This window comes from Sorex fumeus, unplaced genomic scaffold (assembly GCF_029834395.1).
Source record: "Sorex fumeus unplaced genomic scaffold, SorFum_2.1 ptg000047l, whole genome shotgun sequence".
Classification (NCBI taxonomy): Eukaryota; Metazoa; Chordata; class Mammalia; order Eulipotyphla; family Soricidae; genus Sorex; species Sorex fumeus.
The window spans coordinates 4,967,487-4,992,113 of NW_026606104.1; the positions used below are offsets into that span (position 1 = coordinate 4,967,487).

The following is a 24,627-nucleotide window of genomic DNA, read 5'->3' on the forward strand; positions in this document are numbered from 1 at the left end:
TAAAATATGCTACTTTTGTGTATTGTATAATAAACCTTTAGATATGTAAAACACACCAAAGCACAGGATGAATTAAACTTCTGCTTTATTGTTGAAAGGTATCTGCATCTCAGATGCACTGCCAATAGAATGAATCTGACTTTAAAAAATATGTAGAATGGGAAAAAAACAAGTTATCATTTCGGTGATTTGAGACTCATAAAAATCAAAGTTTGTACATCTTCAAATTATATCTTGAGAGAACTATGGCCCAGAATTTTAGGATTACTTTTCTAAATAGATATACAGTAAAAGCTATTTTAATCCTTCTTGCTATACAATCAATTTTAAAATAAACTTAAATGTATTTTAAATTAATGAAACTGGAAGAGTAAGCTTTATTACACGTTAAAAGATGCTTAAACAGGGGCTGGAGCAATAGTACAGTGGGTAGGGCATCTGCCTAGCATACTGCCAACCCCAGTTTGATCCCCAACATTCCCTATGGTTCCCTGAGCACCGCCAGGAGTAATTCATGAGTGCAGAGCCAGGAGTAACACCTGAGAATCGTCAGGTGTGGCCAGAAAACACCCCCCGCAAAAGAAGCACTGAACAAAGAAAAAAATTGGGGGTGGGGGGTAGAGATACTAGATCAGGTAGTTTGCTTGTCTTCCATATGGCCAACATGGGTTCAATCCCGACATCCTGTATGGTTCCCTGAGTATTCGAGAGAGAGTGATTCCTGAACACAGAGCCAGGAGTAACCCCAGCCCCAGAACATCGGTGGGCATGGCCCCCCTTCCAAAACAAACAAACAAAAAAACCCCACCCCACAACCAAAGAATAAAATTTAATGTTACACTCCATAGATAATATCACACGGGGACAAGTAGAGTGTTTACTAGAATAGTAATGTACCTTAGAAATATACAGTATTTTTTACCTAATACTTGTTGGAAAGTCCCTGCTATTCTAAACATAGCAGATATTAAAACTTGTGCACATGCCATGAAAGCTAAAATGGCAGATGGAAATTCAAAGACAACTTTATTATCTTGAAAACCAATTAATCATACATTAATATTTGTAGAAATACATTACTGTATCTGGAGAAGAAGTTTCTAGATAATCTGGAAGGCTGCTGTTGTAGCTACATTACAAATAAAAAGATGAACAAACTGAAAAATCAGCAATTCCTTTTGGACTGATGATAATATTTCAGAAAGAAAATTACTCCCACCAATACTGGAGTAACCAAAAGGTGAAAAAACATGATTATAGTGTAATAAGGCAGAAACACGGATGGGACTAGTGCCTTTCAGGGTAGGGAAAGCTGATCTGTAACTGACAAGAGGCTCAGTGTAGATAAGAGAGTGGAAAACTGCAAAAGAACTCAAGTCATCAGCACCCCCACATGTTAGCAAATTTTAGCTCCAAAAACTCTACTAGGTTCTTAAAAATTTATTTCTTTCTGCAGGGAAAAAAGAAAATTGTGAAAAAATGCGAAACCATTGTTTTATCTATTTAAGTCTTTTTTTTAAAGGCTAACCTGTTGGAATTCATCAAAATCTATTAGATCTGGAGAAAAGTAATATCCAACCATAGTCTACCTGTCCTACCCAAGAGGGTAAGGGAAAAGAGAGAGGTACTTGTGATGATCATGGTCTAACAGGTGCATTAAATGACTTCAAACCAGGGATATTGTTGGAACACTGTATGACTGAAACTCAATCATGGACAACTTTATAACTGTTTATCTCAGAGTGATTTAATTTAAAAAAGATCCATTAAAGGAAAAAAAATGACTTCAACCCAATCACAGGACTAAAGAGCTTTTTCTCTTTTCAACCTCTATTGAAAGTAAGTCTGTAAGTCTATTTACAGTAATTTCTTTTACCATATACATTATGGCTGTCAGAAAGAAAATGACAAAACACACCTAGAAACACATTTTGAAGAAACAGATAAAATATTAAAAGCAGGATCAAATATGGTAGGGATGTTAGAATGATCAGACTAGCAATTTAAAACAACCTAAGTTAATATGCCAAGGGTTCCCGTGGGTAAACAATACAGTACAACAGATGGGCACTATAAATAAAAACAAATTCTAAGGGTGGAGGGAAGCTAAGAGAAATGCTAGAAATAAATATCATTAGAGAAATGGAGAATGCTTTTGACAAGTTTATTAGCAGACCAGACATGGCTAGAGGAAGAAAAAAACATCTCTGGACTTGTGAACATCAAAACAGAAACATCCCAAACTGAAAAGCAAAGCGGGGGGGAGGGGAGACAACACACCAAACAGAAGAAAACCAGAATATCCAAAAAATTTAAGACAGCAAACAATGCAGCATGCCAGGGATGTAGTTCGGTAACAAAACACTTGTCTTGAATGCTTAAAGTCCAGAGTACAATCCCTGGCAACTCAAATATAACAATAGAAAACCAGAGGCACTATATAAAATATAACCAGAGGCATTCTAGCAATATAAGAGAAAGGAACAACAAAAACATTTGCAGCAATGACTGAGAACTTCACTAAGCTCATTTTATAAATCACAGTATCTTTATGTCACGGTCACGGTCCTCCCCTTATTCATCGATTTGCTCGAGCGGGCCCAGTAACATCTCTATCGTGAGACTTCTTGTTACTGTGTTTGGCATATCGAATACATCACGGGGAGCTTGCCAGGCTTTGCCATGCGGGTGAGATACTCTTGGTAGCTTGCCGGGCTCTCTGAGAGGGGTGAAGGAATCGAACTCGGGTCAGCCATATTGGCCGCTTGAAAGGCAAACGCCTTACCCACTGTGCTATCACTCCAGCCCTATAAATCTTTATGTGAATAAGTAAATCAATCCTAGTTGATTCCCTCTCCCCCCTTTGGTGACATCAATATGTCAAAAGTGGTTAAATGTTTACATGGCGTTCAGGGCTTACTCCCGGTTCAGGAATTACTCTCGGCAGGCTCTGGGGACCATAGAGAGCTCTGGGATCGAACCTAGGTCAGCCACATATTTATAAGGCAAGCTCCTGACCTGCTATACTATTGTTCCAGCCCCTGTCATGTCTTTCTTTTCTGGACTTGATGTTTTTGTGAGAATTTATGTTTAACAACTTGTCAGTTTTGCGAAAACTTTATTGATTCACATGGTGAACCCTGCATTTTAACTTTAGCAACGTTCTCCCTTCCGAAATCCGACATGCCATTTCGTCGGTAAAGAAACAAACAGCACCCGGCCCAGACAAGGTCAGACCTGAACACCTGAAGAACCTGCCGTCAGTACTCATCAATACACTGGCTCAGCTCTTCACTCGCTACCTGTCTGAATGCAAGGTTCCGTCCCAATGGAAAACCAGCAGGACTGTACTACTGTTCAAGAAGGGAGACATCCATGACATTGGCAACTATCGCCCGATCTGCCTATTGTCTGTCATCTACAAGTTGTTCATTCGAGTCATCCTGAATAGGATGGGCAGAACACTAGATGAAGGACAACCATGCGAGCAAGCAGGGTTCCGCAAAGGATTCAGCACCATCGACCATATCCACACGATAACCAAGCTCATTGAGGTTTCTCGGGAGTTCAAGATGCCGCTCTGTCTAACGTTCGTTGATTTAAAGAAGGCCTTTGATTCTGTTGAGATGGAAGCAGTCATTGAAGCCTTAGCCAATCAGGGCATTCAAGCCCAATACATCAAGATCCTCCGTGAGCTGTATTGCAGATTCACTACCAGGATCTCACCATTCTACAAAGAAGTAATCATCAATGTAAAGAGAGGGGTTTGGCAGGGTGGTGGCTGGTTCTGGATGTCTTTGTCTGCTGGAGCCCTGGTCAGGGCAGGGAGGGAAACTCAACCCGCTCCCCTCCAAGGGGCCCCAGCGAGGACAGCCAGGCGCGCGGGCAGGAGACTCTGCGCTGTACTCTTCCGGGAGCTGGGTTTTATAGTCTCTGAGTCTTGGCTGTTGATGGGATTATTACGCATGAAGGTACCGACAGAGAAACAAAGGCATGCGGGTCCCGGGGCTGATATCTCCAAGCCTGCTGGGTTTGGGGCTGAGCATCCTCCACCCAGATCCTCCAAATTCCAGTAGACAGGGGTCACAACCACCAACCGGCCCCCTGGCACCGTGTAATCCCATCAAAGGCCAAGACTCAGAAACTATAAAACCCAGTTCCCGGAAGAGAACAGCGCAAGGCGTCAAAAATCAGATTGGCTGGTCACATAATGAGATTTAAAGACGACCACTGGAGTAGAGCCGTTACAGACTGGATTCCACGGGACGTCAAAAGACCGCGTGGCCGCCCACCTACCAGATGGTCAGACTTCATCAAGATCATGAACGATCGGTTTGAGGCTCTTCATGTTCCTAGAACGAACAGACGCCACTGGGCTACACTAGTATGTGACAGGGACAAATGGAGATGTTACTGGCACCCGCTCGAGCAAATCGATAATTAACGGGAAGTCAAGTGATCAAGTGATTGCTCTACACTTTGGAAATCACTGTCCTGAGAACTGATTTGTTTCAAGGGTTCTATGTTATTTACATTTCCTCAAGGCCTAATGATTGCTCCTTGGAACGCTCTTAGGCCCAGATAGTGCCGCAACTGTGACCTAGGCTTCCCTAGCAAAGCTTGTGCTCTAGCCATTGCTGTGTCTCACTGGCCTGATCTTGGGCTGCGTGACTAAGAATGTGTTTTTAATGTTATTGTCTTTTGGTGGCCACATGCAGCTGTGCTCAGGGATCATTTTTGACTGTGCTTTGGGGTGGCTCCTAGTGGTCTTTGGGGGACCTTACACAGTGCCAGGTATTGAACTGGGGTTGGTCACATACAGAGCTAGCGCCATCCCTCCATACTGTTGCCCCAGCCCCCATGATGATGCGCTTTGAGAGTAGTCTGTCACGCTCAGAACATTAACAAGATCATCATGAGTGGGGAGAGTGCCATCATATGGAGAACTCAAAGGGAAAACATCAAATGGAAAACTCAGTGCCAGAGAGATGGAACAATGGGGAGGCACTTGCATTGCATGCTGTTGACCTGGGTTTGATCCCTGGCCCCCCCTACAATCCCCTGAGTAATGCCAGAAGTAAGTCATGGGCACTGCTGGGTGTGGTCCCCAAACAAAACAAAAAATGAAAAAGCTCACCCATTTACTTCTGAGATCCTGACCACAGGGTGTGCTTCCAGAAGAACTTGTAGAGTGCCAATTTGAATCTAGCTCTTGTTGAAGCCCTAGAACTTGTGAAGGGTAGTTGGATCTGGAGAGCGAGGGGGCCTGATTTCATGTCTCCCTCCTGGGCTCTCATTTCTGGCTGCCTTTGGAGAGAGCTCTGTGGTTTGTGTGAAATTCCTTGTCTGTGTGAGCTTTGCGGTGCTTGGTGCCCTGTCCAGTTTCTTTTCAGGTTCTGGTGCAGGGGTGTTAAAGATTCTTTTGAACTAACAACCTTTTTTTTCTCTGACAGTTGTCCTTGAGCAATATATGTGTATTACATATTTATATATTCATTTGCATGGCAGAGCCTGGCAAGCTACCCGTGGCGTATTCGATATGCCAAAAACAGTAACAATAATGGGCCTTATTCCCCTGACCCTAAAAGAGCCCCCAATAAGGCAGCATTGGGAAAGACGAGTAGGACAGGCTGCTAAAATCTCAGGGCTGGCTTGAAGGAGACATTACTTGAGCGCCCGCTCAAGTAAATTGATGAACAACGGGATGACAGTGATACAGTGACCTTTATGTGTAAGAAATTAATTATACCAGTGATACAAGCGATAAGGGAAAAGGGGAAGAAGTCTGGGTTATTTTATTATAAGGCACTTATAAAGCAAGAGTTATCTGAAGTAGATTTGTATTCACTAAATTTACTTTGAAAAAATATTCAGAAAACACCTGAAAAAACTGAACAAAAGTTCGAGTTTGTGGCATACAATTAAAAAAAAGCATCTGAGAAGTGGTGGTGATGACTAAACAAAATATTTTTTATATTATAATTAAATGAAACATTTTAACAGAAAAATCACCAAATATTTAAATATTTTCTATACAAAAGCAGACCACTTTTGAGATTTTCTTAAATTATAAAACCAAGCTAATGAGATGACTCAAAGGGTTTGAGAATGCATTCTTGTAGAGGGAGCCCCTGGGCCTGGTCTGTTCCACCAATGTCAGATAGTTACTACCCCCACAACCTCTCCAAAATTGCATCATTGTGTGCTACACTTGAAAATTCCTACAGACTGAAGCACAAACTCTCTGGTCATTTTTTTTTTTTGGGGGGTGGGGGGGGACAGGACCTTGCAGTGCCCAAGGACTATTCCTGGCTCTGTGCTCATTAAGTACTCAAGAGGATCATGTATAGTGCCTGGGGCTGAATCAGGGTTGCTTGCATAACATGCATAACTCCTCAACTATCTCTTCAGTCTCTATGTTCATTCTTAATATACTATATTAAACCCATTACAACCAAAGAAAAATTTTATATCACTAGAGAAAAGTTTTTTAGAGAATATGAAAATTAAAATATTTATATGGTAATTCTGGCATGTTAACTTCCATATTGCTCTTTCAGGTATCAACAGTAGAGGAAAAGAAATCTTCAGGTTCGGGCCATAGTGACAGTACAACAGGTAGAGTATTTGCCTTGTACGCAGCCAACCTGGGTTTGATCCCGGAATTCCCACACAGCAGACCTGGATTCAATCCCGGACATCCCACATGGTTCCCCTGAGCATCGCCAGGAATAATTCCAGAGTGCAGAGTCAGGAGTAATCCCTGAACACTGCCAGGTGTGACCCAAAAGGCAAAGCAACAACAACAACCACAACAAAAGGTATCTGAAGGTTCTTTGTATACATTATTTATGTAAAAAATTACCACCACTGCACAAAACTAACCTATTATTTTTCTTTTTATTCTTCCCCTCAGATCCCTACCTAGAAATTCGGATAAAGGTACAAATTAGAGATATGGGCTTTTTGGGGTTTTTTTTTTCTTTCTGGGTCACACCTGGCAATGCACACGGGTTACTCTTGGCTCTGCACTCAGGAATTACTCCTGGCAGTGCCTAAGGGACCATACGGGATGTTGGGAATCGAACAGGGGTAGGCTGCGTGCAAGGAAAACGCCATACCCGCTGTGCTATTGCTCCAGCCCCCAAACTAGAGATATGTTAACTTGTTTGTAACTTAGAGATATGAAACAAATTATTCTGACATATAAGCTAAGCTCAAAAAGGAAACTACTTCAGGGCCAGAGAAATTAGTATAGCATGCAGGGCATTTGTCTTGCATGCAAGCACACCCAGGATGGGAACCAGTAGCCCGTATAAGCACAAGTCCTAAGCACAAACACAAAAGGTGTGCTCAAAAACAAAAAAGGAAACTATTTCTCTTTCATCATGTATTCAATTTTCTCCCTATTAAAAGATCTGAGTTTTGTTCTTATAAAAAATCTTCAATTCTGATGCCTCCCCCAAAATTCTGCATTCATTTATATCAACTATATTGCAGAATTAATTAGTAATGTGCGCTTATAGAACAGTCTGTATCTAAGTATATGTAGAGTGATTTTAATCATCAAAATGAAATAAAAGATTAGAACAAAGAAACAAAAAGCAGCATGTGAATTAGGAAATCAATATAATGATACTTAGGTTTAATTCTTTGAGACTGAGAAAGCTAAGCCTTCTATCAATTTGGTTCAATAATGACTTTTTTCATTAGCAAAATCAACAATAAAATGAGAAAAAACATTCTCATCCACCATACCTCATTATGTACACCATTAAAACAGATCACTATACAGACTCAAGCATATATTCCTAACATTGTATACTTCTAGAGAAAGTGAATTGCTCAATCAGCCAAATAAGACTTCTGATTAGAGAAATTTCTGTAACACAATGAAAATAAGAATTGAGAAGAAACCTGATGAAACTAATCACGGCAGTTTAATCTTCCAGATTCGCGCATGCGTGTGCATGTATACCTGTGGGACGCATAATGCAACAAAGGGGATATGCTACTCCCTACAAAGTATGAGAGCACAGACTCATAATGGACAATATTCTGTTAAAGACTACAACTTTCCTTGCTCTCCAAGGCTTCTTAGCTGTTCAGGGAGGAAAGGAGGTGTTGCTGAAACATGAAAATGCAGGTGAATTTGCGAAATAGCTACTGCTATGTGAAAAGCTGGGCTCTGTGCCAATTATTCCCTTATTCTCTGCTATAAAATAACTCTAACTCAAGAAGCTTCCAAAATAAACAATGTGAAGATAAGATAATAGAGTTCCATTCAAAGATAATCCAGGACATGTATACCATCAGGTCTTTCTACCTAAATGACTTATCAACAAGAACAAGAGGGACTGGAGAAGTAGTACAATGGAATGGCACTCTCAGTTGATGCTACTAACCAGAGTTTAATCCCTAGCAATCCATACAGTTCCCTGCAAACCTATATAGTACAGAGCCTCACTAGGAGTGATCCTTTAACATAGAGCCAGGAGTAATCCTTGAGTACCAGCTAGTCCCAAAAGACAAAAAAAAAAAAAAATCAGAAGAACACAAAGAAGTGGAATCATATATAAATTCCAAGGTACAGGTGAGATGAGACTGAGATATTCTATTCAGCAAATATCAAATTCTCTAGTTTGAATCTTTAAAGGATCTAGGGACCAGATCAATAGTACAATGGGAAGGGAGCTGGTCTTGCACCAGGGAAACCTGACACCCAATGTGATCCTCCGAGTCCAAGAGTGATCCCTGAGCACAGAACCAGGAGTAAACTCTGAGCAGAGCCACTAAGCAAAGCTGGGTGTGGCTCCAAAACAAACCAATCAACAACAACAACAAAAATAACAACAACAACAAAGGATTTAGGGCTGAAGAGAGAGATCAAGTGCTGAGTGCAGGACAGGATTCAATCCCCTGAGCACTGAGCACTGTGGCTCCCAAACCCCAAAGGAGCTTTTACACACACACACACACACACACACACACACACTGTCAGTAATGCTGATCATATGCCTTGCATATGTGAGGCTCTGTGTCAGAACACTGACACCACCACCAAAAAACCTTTATCTTAAGTAAGGAATAAATATGTAATTGTTTCATTGTATTTTCATTTATCATTGTCCTTTGGGCCATATCCAGCAATGCTCAGGGCTTACTTCTGGCTCCCACGCTCAGGAAATACACCATATGGTGCCGGGATCAAATGGGATTTGGTCGTATACAAGGCAAACATTTTCAAGTCTAATGTGAGATTGCTTTTAAATGAAGATTTCATAGACAAATTAATTTATGCTTTGGAAAAAACTAATCAAAAATTTTGAATGATGATAGGGATTAAACCTAGGGTAAGGCAATGCTATGCCTGAGCTCTATTCCTGCTCCTCTAGGTCAACATATCACTGTATCATTGTCTTCCTGTTGTTATCGACTGCCTCAGGCAGGACCCAGTAACATCTCCTTTGTCCTAGCCCTGAGATTTTAAAAAGTGCCACATTCGAGGCTCTTTCAGAATCAGGAGAATGAGACCCATCATTGTTACTGTTTTCTTTTTCTTTTTTTTGCTTTTTGGATCACACCCGGCAATGCACAGGGGTTACTCCTGGCTCTGTGCTCAGGAATTACCCCTGGAGGTGCTCAGGGGACCATATGGGATGCTGGGAATTGAACCCGGATCGGCTGTGTGCAAGGGAAACGCCCTACCCGCTGTGCTATTGTTCCAGCCCCTGTTACTGGTTTTTGGCATATTGAATATGCCACGGGGAGTTTGCCAGACTCTGCCGTGTGGGCAGGATACTTTTGGTAGCCTGACAGGTTCTCCAGAGTAAGAATGATGATAAGATGTCGCGCGGCTGCATTTGTGGCCACACGCTTCCAGGAGCAGGGTTTTATAGTCTCTGGGTCTCGGCCACTGGTGGGATTACACAGCGCTGGGGGGCAGTTGGTGGGTGTAACTCCTACATACTATAAAATGGGAGACCTGAGTGGAGGAGGCCCCAGTCCCAATCCGAGCAGGCTTGGAGATCTATGCCCCGGGTCCTGCACACCTGGGTTCCTCGGCCAGTTCCTGTATGCGTGAGGCTCATCGGAACGTGTGGAGAGTGGTCTTAAGCATGGCTGTGGCTGGAACCGGAGATCTTCAGCTGCCAGGGCTCTGCTTGGGGTGGGGAGGGAAATTCAACCCACCCTCCTTCAAGGGGCCCAGGTGAGGACAGCCAGGCACAGAGGCAAGAGATTCTGCTCTGTTCTCTTCCTGGAGCAGGGTTTTATAGTCTCTAGGTCTTGGCCATTGGTGGGATTACAATATAACAAAGTATTTATTTATTTATTGGTCACACCCACTGATGCACAGGGGTTACTCCTGGCTCTTCACTCAGGAATTACTCCTGGCAGTGCTGGGGGACCATATGGGATGCTGGGAATTGAACCCGGGTCAGTCACATGCAAGGCAAATGCCCTACCCGCTATGCTATCGCTCCAGCCCATCCAACATAACAAAGTATTTAAAGGGAATTTTGTTCTTTGACTTAAAAATTGTAAGTTCTCACAAAGAGTTTGCTTAAAAGAACTGATAATTCCAAAGTTGTCCTTAAAACAGAAAATAACAGTGAATAGTCACAGGTATTGTTATTGTTACCAATAACATTAAAAGTAACATACTACAGATTATGCTAAAAGATCTATAATTCTGTCTATACATATGCTTTTAGTAAATAAAATATTTAGGAAAAATTCGGTTATGAAAATCTATGTAAAAGCATCACCTTAGAACCAGGGAAATAAATCATTTCACCCCAGTTATGTATTTAAAGTTGTACTTTTAAGTGCTTTCTGTATTTGCTTTATGCTTATAGATTTTTTCTCCAGTTCAGAAAATTATTGAAAGCATACACGACTGTGCTGATCAAGAAATGCAAACATGGGGACTGAAGAGACATCTCACTGGACTGAGAGTATGCTATATGTGAGTGACCCGGTTTTCAATCCCCGGCACCAAAAGTTTCCAGAGCCCACCCCAAGTATTAAGCCAAGAGTAGCCTGAGCTCAGCTAAGTGTAGGTCTCTGTAGCACTGTCCTCCCATTGTTCATCGATTTGCTTGAGCGGGCCCAGTAACGTCTCCATTGTGAGACTTCTTGTTACTGGGTTTGGCATATTGGATTACAATGATTGTATATTAAAAACTTAAGTATATATGCATTGGAAGTACAGAAATTACAGTAACTTTGCCCTGGGAGAGTTCAGAACTGAGTCTTCTCATTCACTCCTGTCCTCTCCTCCTTTCTCTAAATACTGCATGTATTTTCATAACTGAAATCCTTTTCTTTATGCCCTGCATGCGATAGCACAGCGGTAGGGCGTTTGCCTTGCACGCAGCCAACATGGCTGACCCGAGTTCGATTCCTCCGCCCCTCTCGGAGAGCCCGGCAAGCTACCGAGAGTATCTCGCCCGCACGGCAAAACCTCCAAGCTCCCCGTGACGTGTTCGATATGCCAGACACAGTAACAACAAAGTCTCCAATGGAGACGTTACTGGGCCCGCTCGAGCAAATCAATGAACAACGGGAGGGCCTTTACCTTTACCTTACCTTTGCTTTTTAGGAACTTAGTGATCCTTTCCCACCCCCTTCCCCCCCCACACACATTTTCATTAGATAATTTACTTCTTGAAGTTAAAACAGAAGGCAAAAATTTTGCTTAAAAGAACTGATAATTCCTGGAGCTGGGGAGATAATATAGCAGGTAGGTGCTTGCCTTGCATGCAAAGGACCAGGGTTCGATCCCCAGTGTCCCATATGGTCTACAGAGCACTAACAGGAGCAATTCCTGAGTGAAGAGCCAGGAATAATCCCTGAGCATCACAGGGTGTGGCCTCAAAACAAACAAACAACAAAGAAATAAAGAACTGATAATTCCTGACATTACATTCTAAAGCATCAAAATCAATAGCTTAAAAAGAAATTACAAATTTCTCATATTCAATACCCACACATCATTATTAATTTGAGTATTCTGTAGTACCTAACTCTGCAAACAATTCCTAGACAGAAATTAATCATAGTTATCAATTTTGTGCCCTGCACTGCCCCCCCACCCCGTAACAAGCAAAACCACACACCAAAAAGAAGGAAGTTTGAAAGCACGTGTATCAAGGTCAAAGAGACAGTAGAGCGGGGTAATGTACTGTCTTGCATGTGGCTGACCCAGAGGCACTGCATGGCAAACCCATGAGCCTCTCAGAAGTGATCCCTGAGCAAAGAGCCAGGAGTTAAGTCCTGAGCTCCACTATGTGAGGCCTCAAAATAAAAATAAATACCATCTTATTTCACTGTTTTTATTGTTAACGGTACTACTGAATCCCAAGACTGTTGAGATCATCTTTCTGCTTTCACATATATTCTCAGATGTTAGTAATTCAATGTAGTTTGACTGAAAATAGCTAAAATATTTTACTGTGTATATTATGATGTACATTTGTGTCAAGATGCCTTTGAGTACCTCCTTAAACTCAGATTTCCTATTATGGTAGAATTTTGTACTGCAAAGGTACATAGCTGACTTGAGATGATTTCATGAAATGAAGGTAAAATACACATAGTATATACAGAGTTCAATGTTAAAAATGAAGAGCAGGAACAGAGACAGTACAGAGCTTAAAACAAACGTCCTGCATATGACGGATACCCAGTTCAATTCCAGTATCAATGTCCACCTCCCCCCAATATCACCAGGTGCAGCCCCAGAGGCACCAAGTATTTTGAGAGTGGCTCAGGTGATTCCCAGCACCACAGGGTCGAAGCTGCACTGCAAACTCGGGCCCTCACATCAAACCATCAGGTTAAGTGGCCGAGAATCACTGTGAAGACCAGAAAAAGACATAGTTTAATGATTAGCTCTCTTTTCTTGGGCTGGAGTGATAGTACAAGAGGTAGGGCACTTGCCTTGTACATGGCCAACCCTGGTTTGAATCTGGCACCACACAGGGTCCAATCCCCAGCCTACTACTATCAGGAGTGACCCCTGAGGAACGAGCCAGGAGCAAGCTCTGGGCACTGCTGGACATGGACCAAAGCCCAAAAATAAATAAAATTTAGAATCTCTGCTGGAGCGATAGCACAGCGGTAGGGCGTTCGCCTTACAAGCGGCCAACATGGCCGTCCCGAGTTCGATTCCTCCGCCCCTCTCGGAGAGCCCGGAAAGCTACCGAGAGTATCTCGATGTGCCAGACACAGTAACAACAAAGTCTCCAATGGAGACGTTACTGGGCCCGCTCGAGCAAATCGACGATCAACGGGAGGGCCTTTACCTTTACCTTTACCTTTTCTTTAAAAAAAAAAAAAGTTCTGGTTACTACTTCACTTTAACAATACTTAACACTCAGCAGTATATTTATTGACATTATCTTCCTTTTTAAAAAAAAATAAAAAGTTTTCTTCCTCACATTCCCTTTGCTGTTTTTTAATAACCGAGTCAAATACATGCTTGAATGAGTTGCTCACACACTCAGCAATGGTGCCCACCACGGGTTACACTCCTTTCAGTTGTGGGGCTCATGCACTTTCTAATAGTAATGTCCAAGGGGGGTCACTATAGTTCTTATATGTTCACTGGGGCTCCTAGTCACAGAGTCTACACATTATTATTTGCAGCACATACCAGGGACCACAGTTTAGGAGTGGTATCCACACATACCTGGCTGTGGACTCCAGAGATCAAACACTCCATTGTAGTGCAAGCAGTTCTAGACAACAGAGCCACTGGAACTGTATCCAATATGTATGAACAGCATCAGAGATGAACCAGGTGGCTTCATGCTTGCTACTTACTTTTTTTGCTCTCTCTCTTTAACACTGAGGCAGTCTCTCAACCCCAATATATCTTCTTTTGCTAATCCATATCTTCTCAATTTATATATATAAATTTCTGAGAAACCAAAGCAACAGGAACACCATAAATGCTGCTTGAAAATCCATGTTGTAGTTTCAAGGGAAGCCACAGTTGATATGGAAACTACCATGGTAAAGGCCCTCCCATTGATCGTCGATTTGCTCGAGCGGGCCCAGTAACATCTCCATTGGAGACTTTGTTGTTACTGTGTCTGGCATATCGAATACTCTCGGTAGCTTGCTGGGCTCTCCGAGAGGGGCGGAGGAATCGAACTCGGGTTGGCCATGTTGGCCGCTTGTAAGGCAAACGCCCTACCGCTGTGCTATCGCATGGTAGGCCATAAACCAAATCACATATACCTTTCTTAACCCCTGATATGAGGCACTTACTGGTGCAAAGTGATGCTCATTTATAACAAAAAGGTGAAGTTACTAAACAGAATCTTCATGCCATTTTCACTATTTTTCCTACCTTTTGGTTAGGTATGGAGAGGGGCCTATTGGAACCTTTTCTCTTTTCTTCTTGGTAGAGAAATAAAATTGCTACATTTTGAAGTAGTTGGTTACTTTATGCAGGAGCCCTGGCAAACCCCTACAAAGGTACCACCAAGTGTGACCACCACCCCAAAATAAAGGTAAATGGAAGTATCTGTTGCACAGCTGGCCCATTAAGAAAGTAAAATTGGGGCTGGTGATATAGTACACTGGGTAGGTACTTGCCATGAACAAAACCAGCCCAGATTCAATATCCAATATCACATATTGTCCCCTGAGCACCATCAGGAGTGATCCCTAAGCAAAGAGATAGGAGTAAGTCCTAAGAAATGCTGGGTGTGCCCCCAAAAGAAAAATTAGAGAATACCAGAAGACAAGACACCATCCCTGGACTGGAGGTGCTAGGGTATTTGCTTTGCACATGGACAATCTGGGTTCAATTCCTGGAAACCCATATGGTTTCCCTAAGCACCACTAGGAGTGTTTTCTGAGCACAGAGCCAGAAGTATATGCCCTGAGCAACACAGGTGCAGCACTTCACTGTAGCACGTCATCCCGTTGTTGATCGATTTGCTTGAGCGAACACCAGTAACATCTCCATTGTGTTTCTGTTTTTAGCATATCGAATACGCCAAGGAGAGCTTGCCAGGTGTAAAAATAAATAAATAAAAAGGCAAGCTATCCTAAGAAAATATGGTTGCCCAAAAGCTAAAAATAAAAACCATGACACAAAATGGGAACCAGCTGAAAAGTTTAGTAATTGCAATTCCTGGCACAGAAACCACAATTTCTCACAGAAATTATTTTTAAAATTATATCCAAGTTCAAACATAGATAAACATAAAAATAAAATATTAAAAAATATATAAAATTCTAGTCAGTTTTTCTGGGACTGTCTATTTTTATTAAAATTACATTGTCTAGGGGCCAGATTTATAGTATAGCAAGTAGGGCACTTGCCTTACATGCAGCCAACTGGAGGTTGATCCTCAGTACTACATATGGTCCCTCAAGTTCCACTAGAAATGATCCCTGAGCAGAGAATCAGGAGTAGCCCTAAGCACTGCCAGGTGTGGCCCAAGAACTAAAAACAACACGAACAAAATTTCATTATTTATATTAATAGACCATTAAAAGAGAGAAGGCTCAAGTGGCAAAGCCTGTGAAGGAATGTATATAATACCCTGAGTTAAAGCACTGACCCACATGAAGCCTAGCAAAACTGGGTGTGGCCCCCATTGGTACAGTGTTCTCTTCCTTGTCCAATTCATGTTTCATTTTCATATATAAACCTATTGTTTATTTGGTGTTAAAACCATGGATTTAACTTATCTTTAGTCAAAAACAGAAATAAAGTTTTATTTATTGTATTTATTTGTTTTGGGGCGACCCACATAGCAGTGCTCAGGATTTACTCCTAAGTCTGTGCTCAGAGATCATGCAAGGCAATGCTTTAAGTTGGGGACTACTATGTGTGGTTGGCTGTGCACAGGACAAAAGCCTTAGTGACTGTACTGTTCTATCTCTGTTTCCCCAATTGGTAAAGTTTTTACACTGTTACTAAGGAATCTTCTTTAGGAGTCAGTTTGAGCACTGATCCATCAGGCATGGCAGAATATTGCGGGAAACAGTCCCCAGGCTTCTTGAAAACTGCTTGGGTGTTAAATTTAAAAAAAGGAAAAAAAAAGCCCTTTTCTGTTCCTTAGATTTTTTTTTTCTTTTTGGGTCACACGTGGCGATGCACAGGGGTTACTCCTGGCTCGGCACTCAGGAGTTACTCCTGGCAGTGGTCAGGGGACCATATGGGACGCTGAGAATAGAACCCAGGTTGGCCGAGTGCAAGGCAAACTCCCTACCCACTGTGCTATCTCTCCAGCCCGTTCCTCAGATTTGAGACACCAATGGTGGAGAGAAGTCAACAGAAAGATGAAGTGCTGAAAGGTGGTAAAGTGTTATGCATGAAACCCTATCAGTAACAATGCCATAAACCACAGTACCAAAAGTGACCACTCGTGGTCACTTCTAAGCACACAGAGCACCAATGTGGCTTAAAACACTCACAAAACTCTTTTTCTGGTCTCCTAGTACTGCTTGTGTGCTTGTTCCGTGTGGACATGGTGAAATAACAAACCCCAAACCACCTTCTACCTCTCCTGGTGTTCCTTGTGTGCCAGTTTTGTCTGAACAAGGTTCCTCTTCTGTGAGGCAATTGCTGAAGGTACCGGCAGAGGGACAAAGCCACGTGGGTTCCAGGGCCGAGATCTCCAAGCCTACTCGGATTGGAGTCAAGCATCCTCCACCCAGATCCTCCAAATTCCAGTAGGCGGGGTCACACCCACCAATTGGCCCCCTGGCGCCATGTAATCCTATCAGCGGCCAAGACTCTGAGACTATAAAAACCAGCTCCGGGAGGAGAAGAGCGCAGTCTCCTGCCCCCGTGCCTGGCTACTCCTCGCCGGGGCCCCTTGAAGGGGAGCGGGTTGAGCTTTTCTCCCCGCCCTGGCCAGGGCCCCAGCAGCCGAAGACCTCCAGGACCAGCCACCACCATGCTGAGACCACTCTCCGCACACCTGAAGGTACCGGCAGAGGGACAAAGCCACGTGGGTTTGAGACTGAGACTATAAAAACCAGCTCCCGGAACCTCGCGGCCACATTTGCGGCCGCGCGACATCTTATTATGACATCTCATTCCTACTCTGACAAACTGGCAGGCTACCGAATGTAGCCTGCCCACACAGCAGAGTCTGGCAAACTCCCCGTGGCGTACCCAATATGCCAAATACCAGTAACAATGATGGGTCTCATTCTCCTAAAGAGCCTTGAATATAACCTCAGGGCCAGGATAAAGGAGACGTTACTGGGGCCTGCTCGAGGCAATCGACGAATAACAGGATGATCTGTGATCTGTGAGGCAATTGCTGAAGGCACTCTGGTGCTCAACATGGCTGATGAAAAGCCCCAAGAAGGGGTCAAGACAGAATAAGAATCAGATTAATTTAGGGGAAAGTCAGGATGATTTTGTGCGATAATTAAAGATTAAAAGGCGCATACCACTTAGTAAACTAATGAAAGTCTACTGTGAACAGGATTTGTCAATAAGGCAGATCAAACTCTAATTTGATAGGCAGTCAATCTATGACATGGAGGAAGAAGATACAATTCGATGTATTCCAGCAGCATAGAGGCAGTGTCTGTTAAAAAGGAAACTTGCTACTTCACTCCAGAACTCAGTTCCTCCAAACCAAGAAGATATTCACAATTAGGAGACCACAATTTAGATTTACCAAATCCTGATAACTACAATATAGTTTTCTCTTCTTTCATCTTCCCCTTCCACGTTCCTTTAATGTACATAAAGTAACCCAAGTATGTAGAAGAGCAGATTGCATTAAAAACAAACAAACAAACAAACAAACAAACAAAAATGCCTGAATGGTCAACAGTATGTGTTTTTTTTTTGGGGGGGGGTTCACACCCGGCGGATGCACAGGGGTTACTCCTGGCTCTGCACTCAGGAATTACCCCTAGCGGTGCTCAGGGGACCATATGGGATGCTGGAAATCGAACTCAGGTCGGCTGTGTGCAAGGCAAACGCCCTACCCGCTGTGCTACTGCTCCAGGCCCCATCAACAGTATGTTTTAACTGACATCCAGGGAAGATGGAGTGAGGGAAAATATTGGTTCTTCCAAATATCCCCTTTCTCGACTATGGCATGTTATTCAACTCTTTATATTCCATTTAAATTATACTGCTCCTCATGTTTAAAAAAAAGAATATAAATACTCTTGCATATCTTATATGATTGGTGAATTTTAATGTTTTTGTTTATCATTGTAAAACCAAGGACGATTTTTTCTTACTTTTTGGAACATATCTGTTTAATCTAGACAATCTGTCTTTAAGTAGGGATAAATGAAAAGAAATGACTCCAAGGCTGGAGAGATAATACAGTGGGTAGGGTGTTTGCCTTGCAGGTGGCCAAACCAGGATCTATCCCTGGCATCTCATATGGTTCCCTGAGTGCTGTCAGGAGTGATTCCTGAGCGCAGTTAGGAGTAACCCCTGAGCATTGCTGGGTATGGGTTCAAGTATCTTTTTTTAATAAATCAACTTCTTATTTAACATGAAGAAACAATAAGAACCCTACCTACCCCTGCACCCCCAAGACCCCCTAAGGAATACAAAAAGGTATTTGCACCCAAAGATTATTGCAATGTAATTCACAACAGTCAAAAGGTGGAAGCAATCCAGTTGACTACAGATCACAAATGGATAAACAAGTGTTTATCTTTTTATAGAAAGAAAAAAGTTCTGATACCGAATAAAACCAAGGTGAACCCAGTGACATAAGCCGGGGGGAGGGGAGAAGGCCAAATAATTGTATGACTCTACCTAAAAGAGACAAACTGATAAGAAACAGAAAAATTAGAAGTTACCAGGGTTTAGAGGGAAGAGAAATGGGGAGTTAATTGCTATAATGGTTACAGATTTTGTCAAGGATAAAAAGGTATTTAAAGTATTAATGAAAATTATTGCACAAAACTGTGAATGTAATAAATACTGGTTTTACTTTACTGGTCTCTGTTTTGGGTGGGGTCTGGAGAGATAGCACAGCAGGTAGGGATTTGCCTTGGAGGAACCCGAGTTTGATTCCTCCGCCCCTCTCGGAGAGCCCGGCAAGCTACCAATAGTATCTTGCCCACATGGCAAAGCCTGGCAAGCTACCCGTGACATATTCGATATGCCAAACATAGTAACAACAAATCTCACAACATTACTGGGCCTGCTCGAGCAAATCGATGAACAACGGGAGGACAGTGACAGTGACGGTTTTGGGTGGCAACTCATGGTAATGCTCAGGAGCTATTCCTGCCCAGTACTCAAGAAACCATGCAATGCCTATTTAGATAACTTTTTCAACCCTACACTTACATTTTATGATTTAGGGAGCTGTTTATTTGGGGGAAGGGAAAGGTTGAGGTCACATCCAGTAGAGGCTGGGAAGCTTTATATTTTAAATAGTCCAAATAGAATTTTATGGGAGTGGAGCGATAGCAGGAAGGGTAGGGCTTTTGCCTTGCACGCAGCCAACATGGCCGACCCGAGTTCTATTCCTCTGCCCTTCTCAGAGAGCCCGGCAAGCTACCGAGAGTATCTTCGCCCGCACGGCAAAGCCTGGCAAGCTCCCTGTGACGTATTTGATATGCCAAACACAGTAACAAGTCTCACAATGTTACTGGGCCCACTGGAGCAAATCGATGAACAATAGGACAGTAACAGTGACAGTGACAGAATTTTATGAGTCCAATAGATAGCAATAGGCTGAGCACATGCTTTGTATGCAGGAGCACCACATGGTTCCTGAGCACTGCTGACTCCCAAGAACAGATCTGGGAGGAGCCCCTGAATATCACCAGGTACAGCCCAAAGACAAAAACCAATGTTGAACATTTTACATTAACCATAATTTAAAAAAAAATGTAATATACTGAAAGCTTAACAATTCAATCACTTAAAAGGTTGGTGCTGGTGCATACCACCAGTAGTTCACACTTGGTTGTGGCTTAACAAAACGGCAGTGCTGGTATCAATTGTTAAACATTTTATCTGTTTAGTTATATTTTTTATGGGTGCTAAACCTGTTGATGCTAGGTGGCTACTCCCAATTCTGTGCTCAGGACACAGTTAATTTCTGACTGCAGAGGCAGGAGTAACCCCTGTGCATCGCCAGATGTGTACCCCCAAAAAACCCCAAACAAACAAGAACTGACAATGACCCAACATTATACCGTAAATATCTTGTACACACAACACTTTGAGTATACTTGGATGAGTTTATTAAGTGACACCATGAAATCAATAAACTGAATTGATTACTTTTTTTTTATTCCTCCGCCCCTCTCAGAGAGCCCGGCAAGCTACTGAGAGTATCTCGCCTGCACGGTAAAACCTGGCAAGCTACCCATGATGTATTTGATATGCCAAACACAGTAACAAATCTCACAATGTTACTGGGCCCGCTCGAGCAAATCGATGAACAACAGGAGGACAGTAACAGTGACCCTAAAAATAGTAATAATACAAGGAACCAGAGAAATAGAACAGTGGGTATGCTGCTTGCCTTGCATGTGGCCAACCAGGGTTTAATTTTAATCCCTGGCACCACATAGGATACCCTGAGATCTATTGTGAGTCATCTGTGATCACAGAGCCAGAATTAAGCCTTGAGCACCACTGGGTATGGCCCCAAACCAAAAACAAAACACAGGCATACTTGTCCCATGATATAAATGAGAAAACAATAGACAAGTATGTAAACCAAACCCATGCTCTTCACACAAGTTCTGAAGACCCAATTCAGAGGATAACAATATACTCAATTTTTTTATGCTCCATTAACTGCTATATAACTACAAACTTGCCATTTAACCAAAATTTTTTAAAGTACAGAGACAATTTCCCATAGAAACCAGACTGCATTGTAGTTCAAACAGCATGTGACAAAAAAAACTACTTACATAAGCACATAAGACCAGAGAGATAGTACAGTGGGTAAGTCGTTTGCCTTGTATGTGCCTGAACTGGGTTCAATTGCTAGTACCCCATATGGTTGCCTCAAGGGCCTTCAGGAGCGATCCCTGAGGCTAGAGGTAGGAATAAGCCCTGAGCACCACTGGGTGTGGCCCAATCCTCCCTTCCTCCAATAAAAAAGTCATCACATTTGAATAGCTGGCAAGAGAGAGCAATTCTTATTATATTATGAGAAACAAGATACAAAGAACAACAGGAATTAACCCTTATGTAAAATAATTTTCCTGACTTTTTCCCTGTTACTGGGCCTGCTCGAGCAAATCGACGAACAACGGGAGGGCCTTTACCTTTACCTTTTTCCAGTAAATGTTAGTAAACTGATCCTTATGCCTATTTCATAGCTAGGTAGTAGGATCACTTGTAACTTTGAGTCTCAGTTTCTTCACTGTTAAATTTGCATATACTCACATTTAATGACTAGTAAGACAAGACTCAAATCTGGGTGCCCTAACTACAGATTCAATACTTCTATTAAATAACATTAGAAACAGCAATCTGGTTATATTCATTTGAAATATTTGCATAGTTTCACATACATTCTGTCAAAACATACATATTGTCAAAAACACTGCAAAAAAACCATCGGCACTTTTATATTCATTGCAGCACTATTCACAATAGCCAGAATCTGGAAACAACCTGAGTGCCCAAGAACAGATGACTGGATAAAAAAAACTACCGTAGTATATCTACACAATGGAATACTACTCAGTCGCCAGGAAAATTAAGTTATGAAATTTGCTTATACATGGGTGGACATGCTGAGTGAAATAAGTCAGAGGGAGAGGAAAAAAACGTTGAAAGAATGATAGTACCCATATGCGAGATATTTAAAAAACAAACAAACATAGTACGAAACTTTTACCCAGGGATAGTAGAAACCAGGGCCAGGAAGACTGATCCATGGTTGAAAGCTTGCCGCAAGTTAGGGGTGGGGCGGGGCACAGGGGTACAGTGCAGTTAAGATAAAGAAGGAATCACTATGACAATGATAGCTAAAAATGATCACTCTGGACAAGAACTGAAAAGAGGTAAAGGGAAATACATGATAATCTTTCAGTACCTGTATTGCAAACTATAATGGAGGGGGCCAGGGAGAAGGAAAAGAATCTACCATAAAGATAGGCTGGGGGAAACTGAGGGCACTGGTGGTCCAAAATGCATAATGGAGGAGGGAAAGGTGCTGAAACATTGTATGACTAAAATCCTATCATGAACAACTTTGTGACTGTGTATAGCATGGTGATTCAATTAAAAAATATAAGATAAAAAAATTTTAAACAGGCTTTGTGAATAAAATAAAACTTCCTGGACTTATGAACAAAGGCTAGATAAGTGTTAATAGAGAATTCAAAATATTTTCAATAACCATAGATCGTCAGGAAATCTACTTACTCTTTTCGAAGGACAGTGTTCATTCTTTTCATCTGTCATCTTCCCGCTTTTAAGTGCTTTCCTTGGGTGCTTGATAGTTGTTTTTATGGCAGGTCGACACACATAGTTTTCCAAGTTCTTTGGAGGCTTTTTAGTTCTTTTAGCTTGAAGGCCAATTTTCAGTTTTAAATTTCCTTCTGAAAAGTTTGTTTCCTTTACTGAAAACTGTTGCTGTGCATCAATCAAACCATCACCTTTCCCTGAATCAATGTTTCTTTCCCGATTCCACTTGCGAAGATTGTCTTCCTCCTTTTTGTTGTTCTCTAGTTCTACTTCTCTTTTGCTGACCAGTGTGCCAGAATTTATGGCAGAGGGACTCTTTCTTGAAAATCCTTCGGAATCAGAACTCAATCCTAACATAGCAGTATTTCTAAGGTCCATCACAAGTATATGTTATTGCCAAGGAATCTTATGAAAATTTTATAGAACTCTGTTCCATAAAAAACAGGGATCTCCAAAACTTGCAACCAGCATCTCTTTCTCTGCAGGATAGACCATAACAAAAATTTATCAGAATAGAGGCAACTAGTAACATGAGAATGGATACAGGGGGAAGTACAGAGATCAGGAAAAACCCAAACCATAGTTAAAAATCAAAGTGTACTTCAAAAATGGACTTCAACTCATTTAGTTAAAAGTTTAAATTTTCAGAATGTGTAGCCCGATAGATGGTACAGGTAGGTGAAGCCTTTGCTTTGCATGAGTCTGACCCCCTCCCACCCTTGTGGTCCCCTGAACCCTGACAGGAAGGCTCTCTAAGCCTAGAGCCAGGAGTAAGCTTGAGCACTGCCAGGTTTGGCCCAAGAAAACAAAAATAAATTATAATAAATAGAATTTCAAAATGCTTATTTCTCAACATATCATGAATAAGTAGAAATTAAGATTAAACACCCTGACAGTCAAGCAAACTTTTAAGATTAAAAATTTCATATATTTTACCACCTCTACATTTTAAAGGAATGCATTTCTTACATCCAGAATAAATCAGTCTCATTCAAAAATCATAGGTTTGAACGAGACTAGTTGAAAACATAAAAAAAAAAATCACATTTTTCGAGGGGGAAAAAAATCACATTTTGGGCTGGTTTCATTGTTCCACCGTTTTCTCATAAGTTGTTGGGATTTTTTTTTTGATAGGATTTAGAACGAAATTTTGTATCTGCTGCTGGTGTACAATTTCAACTGAGTTCATTCATTCAAAAATGTATCAAGACTGTGCAAAACCCTGCAAACACAGAAAATAGATCTAGTCCCTAAACTGGTAAGGCTTATACCCTTATAAGAATATAAATCAAAACAACCGTTATAAAAACTTTGAAAACCAGAAATTTAGTAACCACTGGCACACTTCAATTCCCATATATATAAACATATGTATAAATATATGTGAGTGTGTGTGTGTGTGTGTGTGTGTGTGCATGTGCTGACACTGAAGATCAAACCCAGGGCCTCACATTTACAAGGCAAGTGCTCTTCTGCTGAACTACAGCCCCTTAAAATATTTTAAATCAATATGCTAATTTCTCTCCAGCCCTAAAGGTAAAGGCCCTCCCGTTGATCGTCGATTTGCTCGAGCGGGCCCAGTAGTTTGCAATAGGTAGTACATTCCACACAGGGCAATCCCTTCTTATTAAGAGCCTCCAGAAATCAAATTTTAAGAAGACAAAATAAAAATCACACTATTCTTGAGAATAAAGCATACATTTGAATTAAGATCTAGTATTTAGAAAGAAACAACATGCTAATCCTTAAAAAATATAACTCAATAATCAGAAACAGCTTTGTAAGGATCTCAGTGATTCAATAAAAAGTAAATATATACGTGTATATGCAAAATATTTTATAGCTTAAGTAATGTGCCTTTAAGAGTTCTCTTTCCAGGACCAGAGCAATAGAACAGCAGGTAGAGCTGCCTTGCATGCAGCCAACCCAGGTTCTATCCCCAACATCCCATAAGCAAGGCCAGGAGTGATTCCTGAGTGTAGAGCCAGGAATAAACCCTGAGCACCATAAGTGTGGCCAAAAAAAAAGTTCTACTTCCAGAGGGCTGAGCAAAGTTTGTTTCATTTACTGAAATATTCAGCAAACTGTTTCTTATACTAATCTGCATGTTGGAGTTTCAGATTCAATCCCAGGCACAGCTTTGAGCCGCATTTCCCGTAGCATGGCCAGGTGTGCCTCCTCCCTCACTCACCCCCCCAAAACTAAAATCATTC

General features: G+C 41.8%; 1 protein-coding gene across 2 annotated transcripts in view; it reads right to left on the reverse strand.

The window, feature by feature from the left end:
* Window positions 1–24,627, reverse strand: part of ASH1L (ASH1 like histone lysine methyltransferase) — a 181,611-nt gene that overhangs the window by 120,903 nt on the left and 36,081 nt on the right. For both annotated transcript variants that reach the window (XM_056123618.1, XM_056123619.1), the window contains exon 2: window positions 22,373–22,893. In XM_056123618.1, the coding sequence (XP_055979593.1) occupies window positions 22,373–22,792 (420 nt within the window). In that variant the 5' untranslated portion in view covers window positions 22,793–22,893. The remainder of the gene's footprint in view (window positions 1–22,372; window positions 22,894–24,627) is intronic.